The 19858-nt window shown below is 38.8% G+C and overlaps 1 protein-coding gene across 2 annotated transcripts in view; it reads left to right on the top strand.

Annotated features, from left to right (window-relative positions):
* Capn7 (calpain 7) overlaps nt 1–19858 on the top strand; it is a 45665-nt gene that overhangs the window by 16694 nt on the left and 9113 nt on the right. For both annotated transcript variants that reach the window (XM_048355893.1, XM_048355892.1), the window contains exons 6-12: nt 2350–2436; nt 5924–6050; nt 6966–7051; nt 9574–9667; nt 12366–12512; nt 13555–13661; nt 14964–15084. In XM_048355893.1, coding sequence (XP_048211850.1) covers nt 2350–2436; nt 5924–6050; nt 6966–7051; nt 9574–9667; nt 12366–12512; nt 13555–13661; nt 14964–15084 — 769 coding nt within the window. The remainder of the gene's footprint in view (nt 1–2349; nt 2437–5923; nt 6051–6965; nt 7052–9573; nt 9668–12365; nt 12513–13554; nt 13662–14963; nt 15085–19858) is intronic.

The following is a 19858-nucleotide window of genomic DNA, read 5'->3' on the forward strand; positions in this document are numbered from 1 at the left end:
CAATATGGCTTCTGCACCTTAATCCAAGTGGTAGCTTGTGTAAACTCTGGGGCTAGAGGGGAAGCAGGTAGGGCAGGCAGGAGTTCAGGTCTGGGTGGAGCTGGGGGTTAGTGGAAGGGGCTGAGGACCTGAGGTAGGGGAAATACTAGCACCTGTTACTTGGAGGGATGTGCTGCAGTTGTCAAATAATTTTTCAGTGCTCAAGACACTGTATAGATCTCTCCTTAGGATGAGGAAGCTTGTCTGCAAAGGCTATTATAGTTATAAACCACCACCTTGTGTTTGTGGCAATCCCTAATGAAGTACAGTCACCATTACTGCTCCAATATTTTTAGAAGAATACAGGAACAAAGATGTATCTTTGTGATCTAGGAAGACCTTAGTTCATGAGAGTGGTAATAGGAAGGAGATAGTGTGAATACACTAATGAGTAATACTGGGAATTTAGTTATATAGGGAATAAAGGAGGTAGAGCTAAGCTTGATGGGTAATGTTAAGAAGAAAGTAGAATATGAAGTAAGTAGAAAAGATCTAGTTAACATTGTATGTGTGTAAGGAGGGGTGAAGAGAAATGAAGAGAATTGAATAGATGAATATTTACAAAAATAAAAAACAAGACAACAAAAAGAAAACAAATGGTGTTTAGGCAGTCTAGTTTTCAGGTAAAAATGTAGACAATATGGAAAGGATTAGGGATGGGGGATGAGTTAGAAGAAAATTTGAGAGAGCAGTTCTACTTGTAGATAGAAGGAAAATATAAATGGAGAAGAGCTCTAGAAGGGGAAAAAACTGACTTAGAATTGAATACTGAAAGGCAGAGGTTGTGGGTTGGATATGATTTCTGAGAAAGGGGAGAAATAAGTAGAACTAAGAAGTAAATAGGGCTGGGTGCCGGTGGCTCACCCTTGTAATGCTAGCTACTGAGGAGGCTGAGATCTGAGGATTGTGGTTTGAAGCTAGTCAGGGCAGGAAAGTCCATGAGACTCTTACCTCCAACTAACCACCAAAGATCCCAGACATGCACTGTGATTCAAAGTGGTAGAGTGCTAGACTTGAGTGAAAAAGAGCTCAGGGATAGCGCTGAGTCCTGGAGTTCAAGCCCCATGACTGACAAAAAAAAAAAAAGTAAATATCAGTGAGGCACTGATAGTTCACACCTGCAATTCTAGCTACTTAGGAGGCTGAGATATGAGAATTGCAGTTAAAAGCCAGCCCACACAAGAAAGTCACTAAAAAGCCAGAAGTAGATCTGTGGTCATGGTCCTCCTCTTCCTCCCTCCTCTATCCTCCTACCTCTTCCTCCTTTTCTCCCTCTCCCCTCTTTTTTCTCCTCCTTCTCTCCCCTCCTTTTTCTTCCTTCCTTTCTTATTAGATATTTTAAAAATATATAAGTCAATAAAAAAAACCACAACCACCAAAGCAACATCAAATCAGACTTATATGAAACAAAATATAAACTTTTCAGCTGTTCTTCTGTGAGTATGTATGTGAAGACCTAGAGGCTGTGAAAATCACATAATTTAGGTTAGGGTGGAAGGGGTCTGCCCCACTTGGCAGTCAGCACCTAGAGCCCTGGACAGCTGCCACACCCATGCCTCAGAGCCTTGGCTCATTTCAGTAGTGCCTCTGCTGACATAAGCATGCGTGGCCACCAGAACTGTGTCTCTACTGAATGCTCAGCAAGGAGTCCCAAGTCTCCTTTGGTGCTGGGCATGTGAAGCAGCTGCCTTTGATGTCTTAGCTGCCTCTAATAGCACTTCTGCTGCATGTTCTCAGATGCAGTTCCACTCCTGTGTGGATGACAATAGCAGGTGAGGTACCTCTGCTGTGTGACTTGTGAGGGGTCCCAAGACTTTGTCAACCATGAGTGTCAAGTGATCCTCCTGATCTCACCTTCTAAGTAGCTAGAATTACAGGTGGGAACCACTGTGTCTGGCTAGTATATTAGCCTTAAAAACATACTCGAGAGGCTGGGAATGTGGCCTAGTGGTAGAGTGTTTGCCTAGCATGCATGAAGCCCTAGGTTCAATTCCTCAGCACCAAGTATACTGAAAAGGCTTGAAATGGCTAGCCTTGAGCAAAAAGAAGCCAGGGACAGTGCTCAGGCCCTGAGTTAAAGCCCTAGGACTAGCAAAAACAAAACAAAACAAAACAAAAAAAACATACTCTGAATTACAGCAGCTTTTATCTGATATTTGCTTTATGGAAATTTGTCTAATTAAAGGTATGAGCAACAGGATGTTGTCAGTTACATTTTAATATAGTATTATGTCATTTAAAAATGTAATGAGTTTAAGATTGTCAATTAAAGCTGACTTGAACATTTGCGTTTTTTCTTGTGTTTCATAGGACAACATCAAAAATAAATGGTATAGAGTATGTTCCTTTCATGAGTGTTGATCTGAGAGAACGTTTTGCTTATCCAATGCCTTTTTGGTAAGTAAATATTTTTATTTCTAGAATAATTTTTTTCCATACTTTTTCAGCACTCTGAATTTGGTTTAATTCAGATCCTTGGAATTAAAAATTTTAATAAACATTTGGACATTTCCAACAACTGTTGGAAAGAGGTGAGATCATACAGAAGTGGGTTGAGTCATAAGAGTGCCTACCTAGGGGCTGGGAATATGGCCTAGTGGCAAGAGTGCTTGCCCGTATACATGAGGCCCTGGGTTCGATTCCTCAGCACCACATATACAGAAAATGGCCAGAAGTGGCGCTGTGGCTCAAGTGGCAGAGTGCTAGCCTTGAGCAAAAAAGAAGCCAGGGACAGTGCTCAGGCCCTGAGTTCACGGCCTAGGACTGGCCAAAAAAACAAAACAAACAAAGAGTGCCTACCTAGGAAGTTTGAGGCCCTAAGTTCAAATCCCAGGGCTGCCCAAAAATAGTAATAAAGTTTGAGAGGTTGAGCATGGTGGTACAAGCCTTTAGTCCCAGAACTTAGGAGGCTTTGAGGCAGGGTGGGGGAAGGAAAGGAGGAAGATAGGTAGGTGGAAGGAGGAGAGGGAGATAACAAGGTTTTGGCCAATTTGGGCTACACAGTGAGACTCCTATCAAAAAAAAGTTTGAGAAATTAATTTTCTACTCAGAGACTTAGAACCAACATTTGTTTATTAAGTCCCAAAGATAGGAAGTGGAGGTGTGGCTCAAATGGTAGAGTGCCAACCTTGAGCAAAAAAAAAAAAAAAAGCCAAGCAAGAGTGCAAGGCTCAACCAGTATATACACATTAAAAAAGAAAGAAAAGTGAAAATACAAGATCCCTCTATTCTTGCCTTGCAGACAAACACTTCAGCTGAAACTTTGCAGATTAACTTGGAGTGAAAAATCCTCTTCCTCCTAATATTTATCAGAATTCTTTAAAATGTTAGGGTATATTTATTTTAGTTTTAATGTCATATTTCTTGTATTATCCAAAAATCTTTGTTATCCAAAGGAGTGTTGCTTTAACTCTACAAAGGATTTAGGAGTGGGGCTGGGAATATGGCCTAGTGGTAGAGTGCTTGCCTCATATACTTGAAGCCCTGGGTTCAATTCCTCAGCACCATATATGCAGAAAAAGCCAGAAGTGGCGCTGTGGCTCACGTGGTAGAGTGCTAGCCTTGAGCAAAAAGAAGCCAGAGACACTCAGCCAAGTTTCCTTATCACTGTGAATGTCCAGAAATTATTTTTCTGGCATTGTAGTTAAGGACCCTAAGGGAGGAGTCCCTATGTTTAAAGGAAAATGTCACAAACCCTCACCTGCATCTATCTGGTGCAAGGAGACAGAGATCTGAGGATTGTTGTTCCAAACCAGGCCAAGGAAGGAGAGTCTCAGAGACTCACATCTCCCATAAGCCGCACAAAAGATGCCAGAGTGGCACTGTGGCTCAAGCAGTAGAGCCTTAGCCTTAAGCCTCATAACATCAGGGACAGTGCCTTGGCCCAAAGTTCAAGCCCCAGCACTGTCAAAAAGTAAGGATGAAAACTTCAGAAAACCAGGCACAACAATGTTTAGCCACTTTGCACCTTTGACGCAATGATGCATTCCCATAACTATACCTAAGAGTATCACTCAATAAAATCTTTCAATGATTAAAAAAAAAAAAAGAAGCCAGAGACAGTGCTTAGGTCTTGAATCTAAGCCCAGGGCTGGCAAAAAAAATTAAAAAAGGAAAAGAAAAGAAAGGATTTAGAGGAAAGGCATATTTTTATTTTTTATTTTTTATTTTTTTGGCCAGTCCTGGGACTTGGACTCAGGGCCTGAGCACTGTCCCTGGCTTCTTTTTGCTCAATGCTAGCACTCTGCCACTTGAGTCACAGCGCCACTTCTGGCCATTTTCTATATATGTAGTGCTGGGGAATTGAACCCAGGGCCTCATGTATATGGGCAAGCACTCTTGCCACTAGGCCATATCCCCAGCCCTTTTATTTACTTTTTAATGTGGGGCTGTTAATGCAATTTTAGAGAAATAGTATATCTAAGAGTGAGTAAAAGGGTAGTGGATTTAGAACTATCAAACTCTACTCTGTCCCTTTTAGTTGTATGACCTTGGTAAGTTACTTAATCACTGGAGTCCTTGTTTTAATAAGAGTTGTTTTGGGGGTTGAAAGTAGGTAATATATAAAGCACTTTAGCTCGGTGTCTGGCATATGGTTGGTTACTGTTTAGCAAATTAGCCACTCTTTTTAGCCTTTCAGAGTATAAGAGCCAAGAAAGGGATCTGTAGCTTCCTGGTCATTCTGAATGAATCAGCTTGTAGTGCTGTCAATGGCCTGATTTTATTGCTGAGGTCCTTCAGCTTGTTAAGCGAGTACTGAACCAGTGGAACCTACCCAAGTCCTTTAGTTTATAGTTTGTTTTTCAGATAGTGTTCTAATTTTTCACAGTAGGCTTTAAACTAAGATCTTCCTTCCTCCTTTCAAGTAGCTAGGATTACAGTTGTGTGCCACTATGCCTAACTCTGTTGCAGAATTTCTTGAGTATAACCATACTAAATCAAACTTTTACAGTATATACATGAATTTACATTTGTTTCTGTCTTCAGCTATCTGTATATATATATATTTTTTGGATAGTATTTATTTCAATTGTTTTAAATTTTCTTAAAGGAACATAAAACAAACCCAAATATGTCAACAGAATAGATAATCTAGAAAATTATTCAGGTGTGTTTACACTAACATAGGTGGAGAAAGTAGTCTTTTACGGTCTCATTTCCATTCTGAGAGACAAGGTACGTTCAGTCCTATGTGCCACAACAACACATAGTTCTGAATGGGCCCCACATAAATGTGCATGATAAGATAGTGAAGCTAATGAGAAAAAAATAAGGTGAATATCTTCATGATCTTGTAGAAAACAAAATGCCAAAAAATTATTACAAATCAATTATGATCACTGAAGACATGAATTAAATATTGCATTATTCTTTGTTTTTAATAATAATTACTTATTGTCAAAGTGATGTACAGAGGGGTTACAGTTTCATATGTAAGGTCATGGGTACAATTCTTTTTTTTTTCTGGGGAAAATTCTTTTTTTTTTTCTTCAAATTTTTATTATCAAACTGATGTACAGAGAGGTTACAGTTTCATACATTAGGCATTGGATACATTTCTTGTACTGTTTGTTACCTTGTCCCTCATACCCCCCTCCCTCCTCCCCATTTCCCTTTCCCCGCCTGAGGTGTTCAGTTCACTGTTTGGTGAAAGTGAACTATATATTTTTTTAATTGGGAGGGATGTTGAGTTGAATTGTGGGTTCAAGGTTAAGTGTTAATGAGCCAGATTTGACCATAGAGTTATTTTATTTTAGGAATATATTAAGTATGAGCTCTATACAAAAAAGAAAAAGCCATCTCTAGCAATTATCATTTTGGCTTTGAGCAATATTTTAATACTAATCATACTTTAATTTTACTTTAATTTTTATTATTGCCTTAGTGATAGATTGGGCAAGCTACCATTGTCACCAAAACAAAAAACTACATTTTCCAAATGGGTTCGACCAGAAGATCTCACCAACAATCCTACAATGATATACACGGTGTCCAGTTTTAGCATAAAGCAGGTAACATTATTTTGTATAATTTTCTGTATTTGAAAATGGGTTTGAGTTTTTTCTTAGGTTTTATGTGTTCACATACATGAGTGTAATTGGAAAGTTTGCCCATTTTGCATATTAAAATTAGTTTAACAGGGTTGGGGATATAGCCTAGTGGCAAGAGTGCCTGCCTCGGATACACGAGGCCCTAGGTTCGATTCCCCAGCACCACATATACAGAAAATGGCCAGAAGCGGCACTGTGGCTCAAGTGGCAGAGTGCTACTAGCCTTGAGCGGGAAGAAGCCAGGGACAGTGCTCAGGCCCTGAGTCCAAGGCCCAGGACTGGCCAAAAAAAAAAAAATTAGTTTAACAGGAGAGATTCCATCATGGCATTTTCTGCATGTTTACAATGTAGTCCAATAATTATCACCTCTTTATCACGTCTTTTTATGCATGCGAAGTCTATTTGGAACATATTTATCTTTTCTTTTCTAGACAGAGTTTTGCTTTTTTAATGCAAGCTGGCCTCAAATTATAATCCTCCTGTGTCAGCCTCTCAAATAACTAGGATTACAGCTATGTGCTACTATGCCCAGCTTATTCTATACATTTTGACTTAACCACTGAGATAATTATGTAGTATGAAGAACATTAAGATTAGGAACTTGAAAGTCTGAATTTCACCTTTAATAAGAGAATGGTTACAAAAAGTATTTAAATGTCTAACCATTCTAAATTAGCTTTATTGAAATACTTCATTCCACTTTTCTAGGATTTGTTTTAATGAAATAGGAATCAGCAGAATGGCATTTCTAATTTTGCTATTCAAACAAGATATCTAATATAAAAAGTTAGATAGTAGGTGCAGAATGTAAGTTCTGTACTAATGTTGAAAATACATGAATGAAGGAATATATTAATACTTGCTTCTTATTAACAGACAATAGTATCGGATTGTTCCTTTGTGGCATCACTGGCCATCAGTGCGGCTTATGAGAGGAGATTCAATAAAAAATTGATTACCAGGTAATACTTTGTATCTGTTCTGTTAGCTCTATTCATAATGGTTTCTTTCTTGGAAATTTAGAACTTAGCAAGTGGAGAGCATATTACTAGAATATCTGGCTTTTCTCCAGAGGTGAGGCAGATGGTTTGTAAGTGTGGAAAGATGTGCTGAAGTACTAAGGACACCTATGAATATAGTAACTATAAGATATGTAGGATAAATGAAGAAATGAATCCGCCAGGCGCTGGTGGCTCATGCCTAAATCCTAGATACTCAGGAAGCTGAGATCTGAGGATCACAGTTCAAAGCCAGCCTAGGCAGGAAAGTCCATGAGATTCTTATCTCCAATTAACCACCAGAAAACTGGAAGTGGGGCTGTGGCTCAAGTGGTAGAGTACTAGCCTTGAGCTGAAGAGCTCAGGGACAGCACGCAGGCCCCAAAGTTCAAGCCCCACGACCGACCAAAAAAAAAAAAAAAGAAAGATAGAAATGAATCAAAGCAAACTGTTGTATTTATAATATTTGTAAAATTGTATAGTAAGGTAGCTTTTGAACACTTGTGGCTGTTGGGGAATTGAAATGGGTTAGTCTGTAAAATAAAATAGCCTGCAAATAAAATGTTTGTAAGATTTTGAAAACACAAAAAAAAGTAACATTGGAAAATGTTGACTGATTGTTGAAATCATAATATATTTGACTAAACAAAATGTTAAATTTTGCCAGGCACTGGTGGCTCACTCCTGTAATCCTAGCTACTTAAGAGGCTGAGATCTGTGAGAATTGTAGTTTGAAGACAGCCTGTGAGACTCTTATCTCCAATTAACCACCAAAAAGCTGAAAGTGGCTTTGGCTCAAGTGGTAAAATGCTAGCCTTGAGCTCAAATGTTCATGGACAAGAAGTGCCCAGGCTCCGAGTTCAAGCCCCAGGACTTGGCAAGCCAAAAAAAATTTTTTTAATTAAATTTTTGTTTTACTTTTATTCTTTAAACTTTATTGTTATTGGAAAATATAAAATGGCATATATTTCTGTTGGCTAGAACTTTGTTAGAAAGTAGCCAAGTGTTTCTGAAATACTTTCTTGTTTTTTGTGTCAGTACATGGCCTATTATTGCTTGCTAGGCAGGCACTGTACAACTGAAACACGTTTCCTTATGCTTTATTTGTCACATAGGGTCTTGAGTTTTGCCCAGGGCCGGCTTGAGGCTGTAATCTTCTTACCTATGGACTTCTCCATAGTTGTGATCGCAGGTGCACAGCACCAGGCCGAGGTTAGTTGGTGGTCTTGGTAGCTTTTTGTCTGGGCTGAGCTCAAACCACAGTTCTCTGTATTTCATCTTCTGAATAGAGACCACAAGCATGAACCACCATGTCTGTCTGGCTCTTGTTCAGTTTTTAAATCTATATTAAGTTCATTCAGTGTTGAAATTATTAAGCATTATTTTTTACATTCAGGTTTCCTTATGTGAGCTTTGTTTCTTCAGTGATAAGAATACAAAGATGAATTCAGTAGTAATTAATTTGTTATTGCCATATAAATTGCAGTATATTTTTAAAAATTTATTTATTGTCAAAATGATGTACAGAGGGGTTACAGTTTCATACCTAAGGCAATGATTACATTTGTTATCAAACTGGTTACCTCCCCCCTCATTTTTCTCTCACCTTCCCTAAATTGCAGTATGTTTGATTGGTCCAAATCTACTATAAGAGAAATTGTTGCCGGGCATTGATGGCTTAGGCCTGGAATCCTAGCTACTCAGGAGTCTGAGATCTAAGGATTGTCATTCAAAGCTAGCCTAGGCAGGAAAACCCATGGCACTCTTAATTTCCAATTAGCCACCAGAAAACTGCAAGTAGCCCTGTGGCTCAAGTGTAGAATTCTAGCTTTGAACAAAAGAGCTCAGGATCAGTGCCCAGGCCCTGAGTTGACCAACAGGAAAAAAAAAAGCAAGCAAGAAAATTGTCCCTGACAGTTATTACAAATATTGTACTGTGCAACTCTACTGCCTTATAGAGTTGTACTTAGTGCATAATTGAAATGAGCACTTTACTTTTGGAGTCAGTGATAAATAATTTAAACTGATTTAAAATATAGCCACTTAGTTTACTTACTGAAGTATATAACTAAAACTTGAGCACTTTTCATAACATTATGAAACTTACACTATATTTTATGATCTCATAATACTTTCTTAAGCTGGGAGTGGGCGGGTATTTGCCTATAACCCCAGCACTTGGGAGGCTGAGGCAGGAAGAACATGAATTTGAGGCAAACTTGGGCTAAATAGTGAATTTCGGCCAACCTTGGTTCACATAGTGAAACTTTCTCAAAGTAATTTAAAAAACACAAAATTTTATTTATAGTAAACAAGTATTTTAGGATAAAGTTTTTTCAGGTTTATTCACTGTTTATTTTTATAAAATTGCAAAGACAATAGTATGTGTCTAAATAAGTGGCATATGTTTAAGTATGAAATCTGGTATGGTACTTGATAGTGAATATTAATGTTCATATTTCAATATTTATTTTTCTTACCTAAAGCATAATTTACCCTCAAAATAAGGATGGCGAACCAGAGTACAATCCATGTGGAAAGTATATGGTAAAACTCCACCTCAATGGTGTCCCAAGAAAGGTGAATAATGTTTCTCCCTCTTTCCCCCATCTTCTCTCTTCCCATCCCCATTTTTTAAAATTTAATTTAATTTCATTGTCAAGGTGAAACAGAGAGGGGTTACAATTACATATGTAAGGTAGTGAGTACATTTCTTGTCAAACTTGTTACCCCCTCCTTCATTTTTCTCCCACTTTCCCTCCCTCATCCCCATTTTTGAGAGCCATTAATATTATCTCTATAAACATTTTGTCATTTTAGTTGATTTTGAATGTGTGATATACATATTATTACCAAAAGCATTATGTGCTAGTAATCAAAAATAAAACTTATGACAAATATAAAGTGGATTCTAGTTGTTGTTGTTTGGTTTTTCACTGTGTTGCCCAGGCTTTCATGAACTCTTGGCTGATCAAGTAATCCTCCCAAGTATCTAGAACTATTGCTTTGTGTCCTCTTCCCTAGCTATAAGTATTTTTATTAGTGGGTCTGAGAAAATTTGTACAAATTTTCAATAATGCTTAACATTTAACTACCAAAAAAATCCAGAAATGCAGCTGTGACCTGAGCCCAAAGCTCAGTGACAGTGCACCCAGGTCTTGAGTTCAATACCCATGGCTGGCACCAAAAATTTTTTTAGCATGATAGTTCTCTTTTTTTTTTTTTTGAGATAGAGTCTCACTAGCCTAGACTGGCCTTGAGCTTTCAGTTCTCCTGACACAGCCTCCTAGGTGCTGGGATTACATTTGTACACTACCTTGACTGGCACATCTCTCTCTCTCTCTCTCTCTCTCTCTCTCTCTCTCTCTCTCTCTCTCTCTCTCTTACTCTCTTTCTCTCCCTCCCCCTCTCCCTCTCCCTCTTCCTCTCCCTCTCCCCTCCTCTCTTTCTCTCTCTCCCTCTCTTCCCCCTCTTTGTCTCTCTCCCCTCCCTCCTCTCCCCACTTCCCACTTGAGCCCAGCTTTACTTCTGGCCTCTTGGTAGTTAATTGGAGATAAGAGTCTCAGGAACTTTCCTGCCTGGGCCAGTTTTGAACCAGGATCCTGAGATCTCAGCCTCCTGTGCAGCTAGAACTTCAGTCATGCGCCACCTGCTCCCAGCTTGCTTTAATTTTTTTTTAAGTACTCTGAATTCTTTTACAAGGGCACTCATTGCATGTTTAAATTCTCTAATACCTGTGTCTGCTCCCAGTTCTGTATATCAGTTTCCAAATCACCTGGGAGCTTGGTAAAACTGTAGAATGTCAGCCCTCACGACCTCAGAACCACTGAATCAGAATCTGTATTTTAACAAGATCTCCTGGTGCGTCTAGGCTCAAAAATCATTGCTCTATAGCTCAATGACATTCAAATTTTAATGTGTACAGAGATCATTTAGAGGCCTTTTAAAGTGTAGATTGTTAGTCCCCTCCAGAGTTCCTGTAAGTTTGAGAGGAGATCAGAACTTGCATTCTATCAGGTTCAATGCTGATGCTGTTGTCTTTGAGACTCTAATTACTTAAAAACTAGACAAAAGTTTTGAAAAATCTTTTTCAGAACTCTAACTTGTAAACTCTTGTTTAAAAAAATCTTTGGGTGCTAGGCATGGTGATTCGTGCCTCTAATCTCAATGACCTGGGAGGCAGAGGAAGGAGGATTACAAATTTGGGGTTAGTCTGGGCTGCATAGTGAAGAACAAAGAATAAAACAAATGATTGCTAATTCTATTAGTCTGTCAAAATTCCTATCCCTGGGCTGGGGATATAGCCTAGTGGCAAGAGTGCCTGCCTCGGATACACGAGGCCCTAGGTTCGATTCCCCAGCACCACATATACAGAAAAAACGGCCAGAAGCGGCGCTGTGGCTCAAGAGGCAGAGTGCTAGCCTTGAGCGGGAAGAAGCCAGGGACAGTGCTCAGGCCCTGAGTCCAAGGCCCAGGACAGGCCAAAAAAAAAAAAAAAAAAAATTCCTATCCCTATGACTTTCAAATCCATTTTAAAATAGAAAATAGTTACTATATCTTTGTGGTAATTAAATGTGGTTTTTTAGCACTAATATTCTACTTTTACAGCTGTGAGCCTTTTTTTTTTACAGTTTTAAACTAAAATGACAGGCCATGGTACTATTATTTAATAGCAGTAACCCCCTTCTCACTGCGTCATTGAGGCTAGCCTAGAACTTACTATGTAGTCAAGCTGGCCTGAAACTTGAAATTCTCCCACCATAGCTTCCCTTGTTCTGAGATTGCAGGCATGAACCACCATGCCTGGCAATGAGGACTTTTGATAATTATTGTAAAAATATATAGACCGCATATTTTAGAATCCCTAATAACTTTGATGGTAGTTATATGACATATAACTAGTGATTTACCTGTTAAGTGGTACTAGCTTGTAAGGCTGAGTGGAGCACATATTAAAATGACCAATAATTTATAATTGATTAGTTTCTAGAAACATGAATCTCTTAAAGTAAGCATATTGTGCCTTTTATTGATATGAAGGTTTTTTTTTGGTTGTTTTATTTTTTTAAATGGAGAGGAGGGTTGGAGGAATGACTCAGTGGTAAGAGCATCTAGCAAGTGGGAGGCCCTGAGTTTAAACCCCAGTACCACTAATATGTGTGTGTGTGTGTGTGTATATACATATGTATATGTATGTATATATATGCACATGAGAGAGAGAAAAGGGATTTTAAAATATTTTCTTTTCCTTAGGGAAATAAATGTTCTCTTTCTCCAGGTGATAATTGATGACCAGTTACCTGTTGATCATAAAGGTGAACTGCTGTGTTCTTATTCCAACAATAAAAGTGAATTATGGGTATCTCTCATAGAAAAAGCATACATGAAAGTTATGGGAGGATATGATTTCCCAGGATCCAACTCTGTAAGTACAAGATGGTATGCTGCAGACATGGTCTTACGTTATCTAATAGGATTATATTTAAACTTATTTTTGTTCATGAGGAAAGAAAATACAATCCCAGAAAATGTTGGTATTATGGGGGTATGCATTTTCTCATATAAGGATAGCATATTTTTAGATTCTGAATCCAGAAAAGCCTGAAGTATGTCTGCTGTAATGTTGAGATATAGGGCCTATTGTAGCATATACAGTTTCAGATCAGAGAGATATGTCATAGTGAAGTTTTTATCTATATTTTGATATGTAAGTTCTGGTACAAGAGGTTTTCTCTACCCTAACATAACCTCTAAAACTGAGCTATTGCTCAGTCAGACATATTGCTATGTCTTTTCGTTGCATGAAATAAAGTGTCAGACTTTAAGACAGAAATTAGATTGATGAAGCTTTGAGTTTGCACACTTAACCAGCTGTGGCTTTATCTTTCTTAGCTTCTTTGTTGTGTATATTATAATAGCTATCTCTTACAGGCTGTAAACATTAAATGAACTATGTGAATCACCCACCAATCATACCTGATTAGTTTCCCTTCCTAATTCTGGACTTCCTGCACTCTAGGATTTTAAAATGTTAGGAAAGAATGTAAAATCATAGTTTTAAACAGTATAATTTTGACAATTTTTCTTCCCAGCCTGCACATTCAGTTGCTCTATTTTGTCATCCAAATACTTGGTAGTAGCTTTGTAATCCATTGCCTTTTAATTTACTCCGTGTATCTTAGAGGAAGAATGGAGATCCATGTCAGAATGTTACAGGTGACTCTCATTGTAAGAACTTATTAAGTGGGACGTGACCAGCATCAGCAGAGCAGTTTTTTTTTCTGTTGTGTTTTGAGTGTTTTTTTTTAAATTTATTATAAATTCTTTTATATTCAGCAAAAACAGAGAAACATCCTTGCCTTCTGATTTATCCCTATCAAAATTATTATAGCAAATCAGTGAGATTTAATAGCTACCCAAAGGGTTTATAAAGTTGAGAACATTAACAAAATGTGTTTATGTTTCAGAATATTGATCTTCATGCGTTGACTGGGTGGATACCAGAAAGGATTGCTATGCATTCCGATAGCCAGACTTTCAGTAAGGATAATTCCTTCAGAATGCTTTATCAAAGGTAATTTTTTTTGCTGGCTCTCGGGCTTGAACTTAGGGCTTGGGCACTATCCCTTATGAGCTTTTTTTGTGCTCAAGGCTAATGCTCTACTTCTTGAGCCACAGAGCCACTTCCTACTTTTTTTTGAGTAATTTATTGGAGATAATAGTCCCATAGACTTTTCTGTCTGGGCTGGCGTCAAGTTGAGATCTTCATATCTCAGCCTCCCGAGTAGCTAGGATTATAGGTATGCACCACTAGCACCTGTCTTTTGCTTTCCTGCTTTGTAGTAAAAGGAGCTATGTAAAAGTATTATATATACCTCACTTAGGATAGAAATTGTAGAAGTCACTTCCTGTTTTAGTTTTTTTGAGACAGGATCTCACTGTGTGGCCCAGGTTGACTTCAAAGTCATAATCCTTCTTAGTGCTGTGATTTCAAGCCTTTGCCATTCCTGGCAGAAGCTGTCACTTTTAGTTATCAGAGAAATTGTTTTTAAAATTTAACATGACATGCTTACTGCAGTCAGCCTGCAGTTATGTTTATAGCTGCATAATTATAGTTAATCAAATATGTACATTACCTGAAATATTTGAATCTGTATTATGTAATGTGGAAAAATTATTATTATTTGCCAGTGCTGGGGCTTGAGTTCAGGGCCCGAGCACTGTCTCTGGCTTCTTTTTGCTCAAGGTTAGCACTCTACTACTTGAGCCACAGAACCACTTCTGGCTTTTTCTATATATGTGGTGCTGACGAATTGAACCCAGAGCTTCATGTATTTGAGGCAAGCACTCTACCACTAGGCATAGTACCAGCCTAAAATTACTTTGTACTTACTAAATAGCCAATTTTGAGATAAGATAGGAAAAGAGTCTTGAGAATTTAAGATTTACACAGATAATCCATATGTAGAAACTGAATTATCCAAACAATATCCAAACCATATTAGAGTTATCCAAGCAGTAATAATACATTAAGTAGCAAAACCAGAGAACACAATGATTTGATCAATAAGCAATATCTCCTTTTAGGAAGTGCATCTAGTATTCTACATCTTTATGCTTATGTGTAAAAAGAAAATTTTAGCATTTGCTTTTCTTCACTTGATAGATTTCTGCTTGAGCATTACCAGGATAATCTTAGCTACATTGTGGATTAAGATGTCTTGTTAAAGTGTGGTTAAGGGTGTTAGGAATAGCCCATTTTTGAAAATATTTTTAAACCTATAGAAAATTTATGTTGACCTTAAAAAAGAAGTAAGTGCTCTGAGATTTTTTTCAGTGTGTTTCCTCTAACCCCTTGTCTTTGGGGTCACTCCAGATTTCACAAAGGGGACGTCCTCATCACTGCGTCCACTGGGATGATGAGCGAGGCTGAAGGAGAGAAGTGGGGCCTGGTTCCCACACACGCATACGCTGTTTTGGATATAAGAGAGTTCAAGGTTATGCCTTAGATTCTTTTTTCTCTTATTTTTCTCATTTGGTAAGACATCATAAGGATCTCAATAGTTGAAATAACAGAAAGAGTCAGCAACAACAGAATATCCCTCTATGTTAGACCTTGTCTGTGTAACCAGGGTTCATTTAATAATGAAATACAATCCAAGAAATTGCCCATGGGTGATGTTTGTAAGCTATGGTGTCGGTGTGTGTGTGTGTGTGTGTGTGTGTGTGTGTGTGTCTGTGTCTGTGTCTGTGTGTACGTGTCTGTGTCGGTGTCTGTGTCGTGTCCTTGTGTCTGTCTGTCTCCCTCTTGGGGCCATGCTGAACAACACATGAACACATGAAATCAAATACAAGAGAAAATGAGATAGTCAAGAGATGAGTGGGTAGTAGATGAGGCAGCAGCTATCCTAACATGGCATCATACTTCCATAGTATGTGTTTCTACTTTTATATGGCTGACAGTACCATAGGCTTATTTTTACTAGCACTACAACAAAAGAAAACACTAAAGCCCAGCACATAGAAGGCAGAGGCAAGAGAACCAAGAGTTCAAGGCCTGAACTACATAGTGAAACTCTGTCTTGAAAAAAACAAAACACAACAAACCATGGTTCTAAACATTATCATCTGCTGTTTATAATTTAGAATATATAATTAGAATTCTAGAACACAGACCTCTTAGCTTACTTAGTTATATGAGTAATGCATTACATGCTAACATTACAATGACTAAGCAACAGGAATTTTTTAGGGACATTATAATCTTAGCAGTCTACTGTTACTTATGTGGTCCATCATTGACGGTTGTTACAAAGTACATAACTTCGTATGAATTGTGAAAGCAGTGGTGGCAAGTGATAGTAAAATTGGCTACTTAAAGCAAGACAAAAATTTAAGCTGACAGGTTTGTTTTGGATTTTAATTTGCCACATGCACCAGCAAAAATAGGGTAAATAAGTTATTGTTCCATTCTGTGTATTTGAAGTAATTGAAGTTACTGCTCAAAACCGGTGTTACCCAGCTTGGACACACATCCTTCACTGTGGAGCTGGCTGGTTTGTCTTTGTTTATGTGGACTCTGTACTTTGTTATCTTGGCTTAAACTGTTACATGGGTGTTAAAATCGGAGGGCTTTCTCCAGTTTTCTTTTTTTGGGCATATATATTCACAGTTTCCTGGGTTCGTTTTTATTGCTTAACTGTTGTTTTTGTTTTGCCCGTCGTGGAGCTTGAACTCAGGGCCTGAGCACCGTCCCCGGCTTCTTTTTGCTCAAGGCTGGCACTTTGCCACTTGAGCCACAGAACCACTTCTGGCTTTTTTCCATATATGTGGTGCTGAGGAATCGAACCCAGGGCTTTATGTATACGAGGCAAGCACTCTACCACTAGGCCATATTCCCAGCCCTTAACTGTTGTTCTTGTTGTACATATTTTGAGATATTTACTTTTTTGTGTGTGGTACCATGGCTTGAATTTGGCTTCTCACTCCCACTCAGCTTATTGTAGCTGGTGGTCTACCACTTGAGCACTTCTCATCTGGTGTTTTGATGGCTAATAGGAAATGGAGTCATGCATATTTTTTCTGTCTTTAAACCACCATCTTCCAGTTGTCAGCCTTCTGAGTAGCCAGGATAACAGGTGTGAGCCATTGGCACCTAGAGCTTGACATATCTTTAAAAAGTATCTCCATGTCTATCTTACTCAGATATTCATCTTTAGGATCTTTTTAGTATACATTTATAATACGAAGGAGTTCATTATGTTTGTTTGTATACTTACATACAGTGCTCTTCAGATGTATTCACCTCCTCCACCATGTTCTCATTTCCCCCTCCCTCTAACCCCCCTTCCCAAACAGTGATTGGTGGATTTCACTATCTTGCTGCTACTTATTGTAGGTGTAATATATCCTTTGATCCTCTTTACCCCACACTCTATCTTTTCTCCCTCCTCCTTCCTGCTGGTCTCTTCTAAGTCCTTCCTTTGCACTCACGACTCATCACCATTACAGTTGTCATGAGACCTCTTTTTTGTATATAGTCTTGAAGCTGCCCACACAGAGTCATCATTTGTGGCCTTCTTCATTTAAAATTTTTTAATATTAATACTCCCACAGTTATTACTTTTTTTTGTCTGACCTGCTTGTACAATGACCTTAACATCTTCAGTTTAGTCTTGTTTATCTGCCCTTTGCATTGTCTTTGTATCTCTTCCTAGAGGTAATGGTCCATAAGTAATCTACTGTGAGGAACAGCTCTGGTCAAGCTGCTTGCAGTCCATACATGTTTTTTCATGGTATTTCTGAACCTGTCCATGGCCTTTCCTTTGCTGCTACTCAGAAATAACTTAATGAATGGAATATTTCAGCAAAGCCAGTTTTTCTTAAAAATAAATCCCTAGTAATTCTTCACATATTCTAGGTCCTCTGAATTGCTGATCTGCTTATCACTAAAAATCTGTAGGGAGCCAGGTGCCAGTGGCTCCTGGCTACTCAAGAGGCTGAGATTTGAGGATCACAGTTTGAGTGTGTGTGTGTGTGTGTGTGTGTGTGTGTGTGTGTGTGTATGTGTGTGTGTGTGTGTGTGTGTGTGTTTGCCAGTCCTGGGTCTTGGACTCAGGGCCTGAGCACTGTCCCTGGCTTCTTTTTGCTCAAGGCTAGCACCCTGCCACTTGAGCTACAGCGCCACTTCTGGCCATTTTCTACATATGTGGTGCTGGGGAATCAAATCCAGGGCTTCATGTATACCAGGCAAGCGCTCTTGCCACTGGGCCATATTCCCAGCCCTTGAGGATCACAGTTTGAAGCCAGCCTGAGCAGGAAAGTCAGTGAGACTCTTATTTCCAACTAACTACCAGATAACTGAAAGCAGCTCTGTGGCTCAAGTGGTAGAGTGCTAGCCTTGAGCTGGAAAGCTCACAGACAGTGCCCAGGCTGTGAATTCAAGCCCCTTGCTTGACCAAAAAAAAAAAATATATATATATCTTTAGCCATATATCCTTGAATGTCCCTGATATCTGAAAAGCTTAGCTCAAGGTTCTTCTCTTAGGAAGGCCTTAGGAAGTGTGGTCCTAAAATAAGGGAAGTTTCCTTCTGTAGAAAGAACTGTTTTGGTGCTTGCTTTTTTGGACTTTGGCTAATGGAGTACCCTTCTGCACAGAAGTAAATTTTGCCTTGCTGAGACAAAAAAAAAAAAACACCCAAAATTTTGGTGGAAATGATTAAACTGTGTATTGATTGATGTGTGGTAAGGCACAGGTGGTGTAGAAGAAACTGAGAAAATAAGCTTCTCAGGAGTGTACTATATCCAGAAATCACCTCTGTCCTGGCCTACAATATGCTACCATATAAAATACATGCTGTAGTGGCTGATGCCTATAATCATAGCTACTACTTAGGAAGCTTGAGTTAAGAGGGTTGTGCTTTCAGGACATAGTGCTTTGAAAAAATACTTTTGAGACCCCATCTCAACCAATGGATGGCATTCAGTTGCCATTCCAGCTATGCAGGAAGTATAAATAGAAGGATTGCTGTCTAGACCATCCTGGGAATAAATGTGAAATCCTATTTGAAAAATAGTGAAAGCAAGCCAGGCACTGGTAGCTCATGCCTATAATCCTAGCAACTCAGGTGGCTGAAATCTGAGGATTGCAGTTCAAAGCCAGCCCAGGCAGGAAAGTCTGTGAGACTCTTTTCTCTAATTAACCCTAAAAAGCTTTAAGTAGAGCTTTGGCTCAAGTGGCAGAGAACTATCCCTGAGCAAAAAATTTCAGGGACAGTGTCCAGGCCCTTGAGTTCAATCCCCAGGACTGTCACACCTACACAAAAAGCAAAAAGGGCTAGGGATATGACTTTAAATGCTAGCATGCCTGCTTAGTAAGCAGACCCCAGTACTGTCAAAGGCAAAAAATAAAAAATAGCAAAGGATTTTTGAGTATCCCCAGCCAGTTTGATTTAGAACATTAGAAAAAAATGATTTCTTAAGTGAACTATTTGAAGACAGATGATCTTGTAATTGCCAGCTTTTATTTTTGTGAATCAGCGCAACCAGTTCTGTAGACTAATTTAGTACACACGGAGGAGCATTGCTATAATCTTAATGGTTTCAGTAGCGCTTCTAAAAAAGATACATGCCATCACCATTTCAAGTTTAGTATCATTGAGAAGACTTGTGCAAATAGGTAACAACATAAGAATAGGATATTGTTTGAATGTAATAGTTTCTCAGCACTGTAAGGTTTAGTGGAGAGTTAGTAATTAAAAGGAGAGGAGCACCCAGCACTGGTGGCTCATGCCTATCACTGAAGCTACTTAGGAGGTGGAGGCTTGCAGTGAGTCAGCTTTGGCAGCAAAGTCCATGAGACTCTTTATCTGCAGTTATCCACCAAAAAGTACGAAGTATAGGTGTGGTGGTTCAAGAGGTGGAGCACGTGGTTCAACTTTGAGTGAAAAAGCTAAGGACAGCACTCAGGCCCTGAGGTCAAGCCCTAGTACTGGCACAAAATTGAGAAAGGAAATTACTAAATATTTGATCATGTGCATGTGTTACTTCCTGTGTTTATTTATAAAGTGATCATTGGTCCCATTTTATTCTGATTCCTTGGTTGATAATCTTTTTTTTTTCTCATTGCTTCAGTCTTCACTGAGAGAAAAAGGGGATTAGAAAAGGCCTTCAGGAAAGGTAGCCATGTGAGCTAATTCCTTTCAAGACAGAATCAAGGATGAATTATGGGATTGTGAGAACCAAGACTACATTAGAGTAAAAATGACTGG

Source organism: Perognathus longimembris, chromosome 10, assembly GCF_023159225.1.
Source record: "Perognathus longimembris pacificus isolate PPM17 chromosome 10, ASM2315922v1, whole genome shotgun sequence".
Taxonomy (NCBI): domain Eukaryota; kingdom Metazoa; phylum Chordata; class Mammalia; order Rodentia; family Heteromyidae; genus Perognathus; species Perognathus longimembris.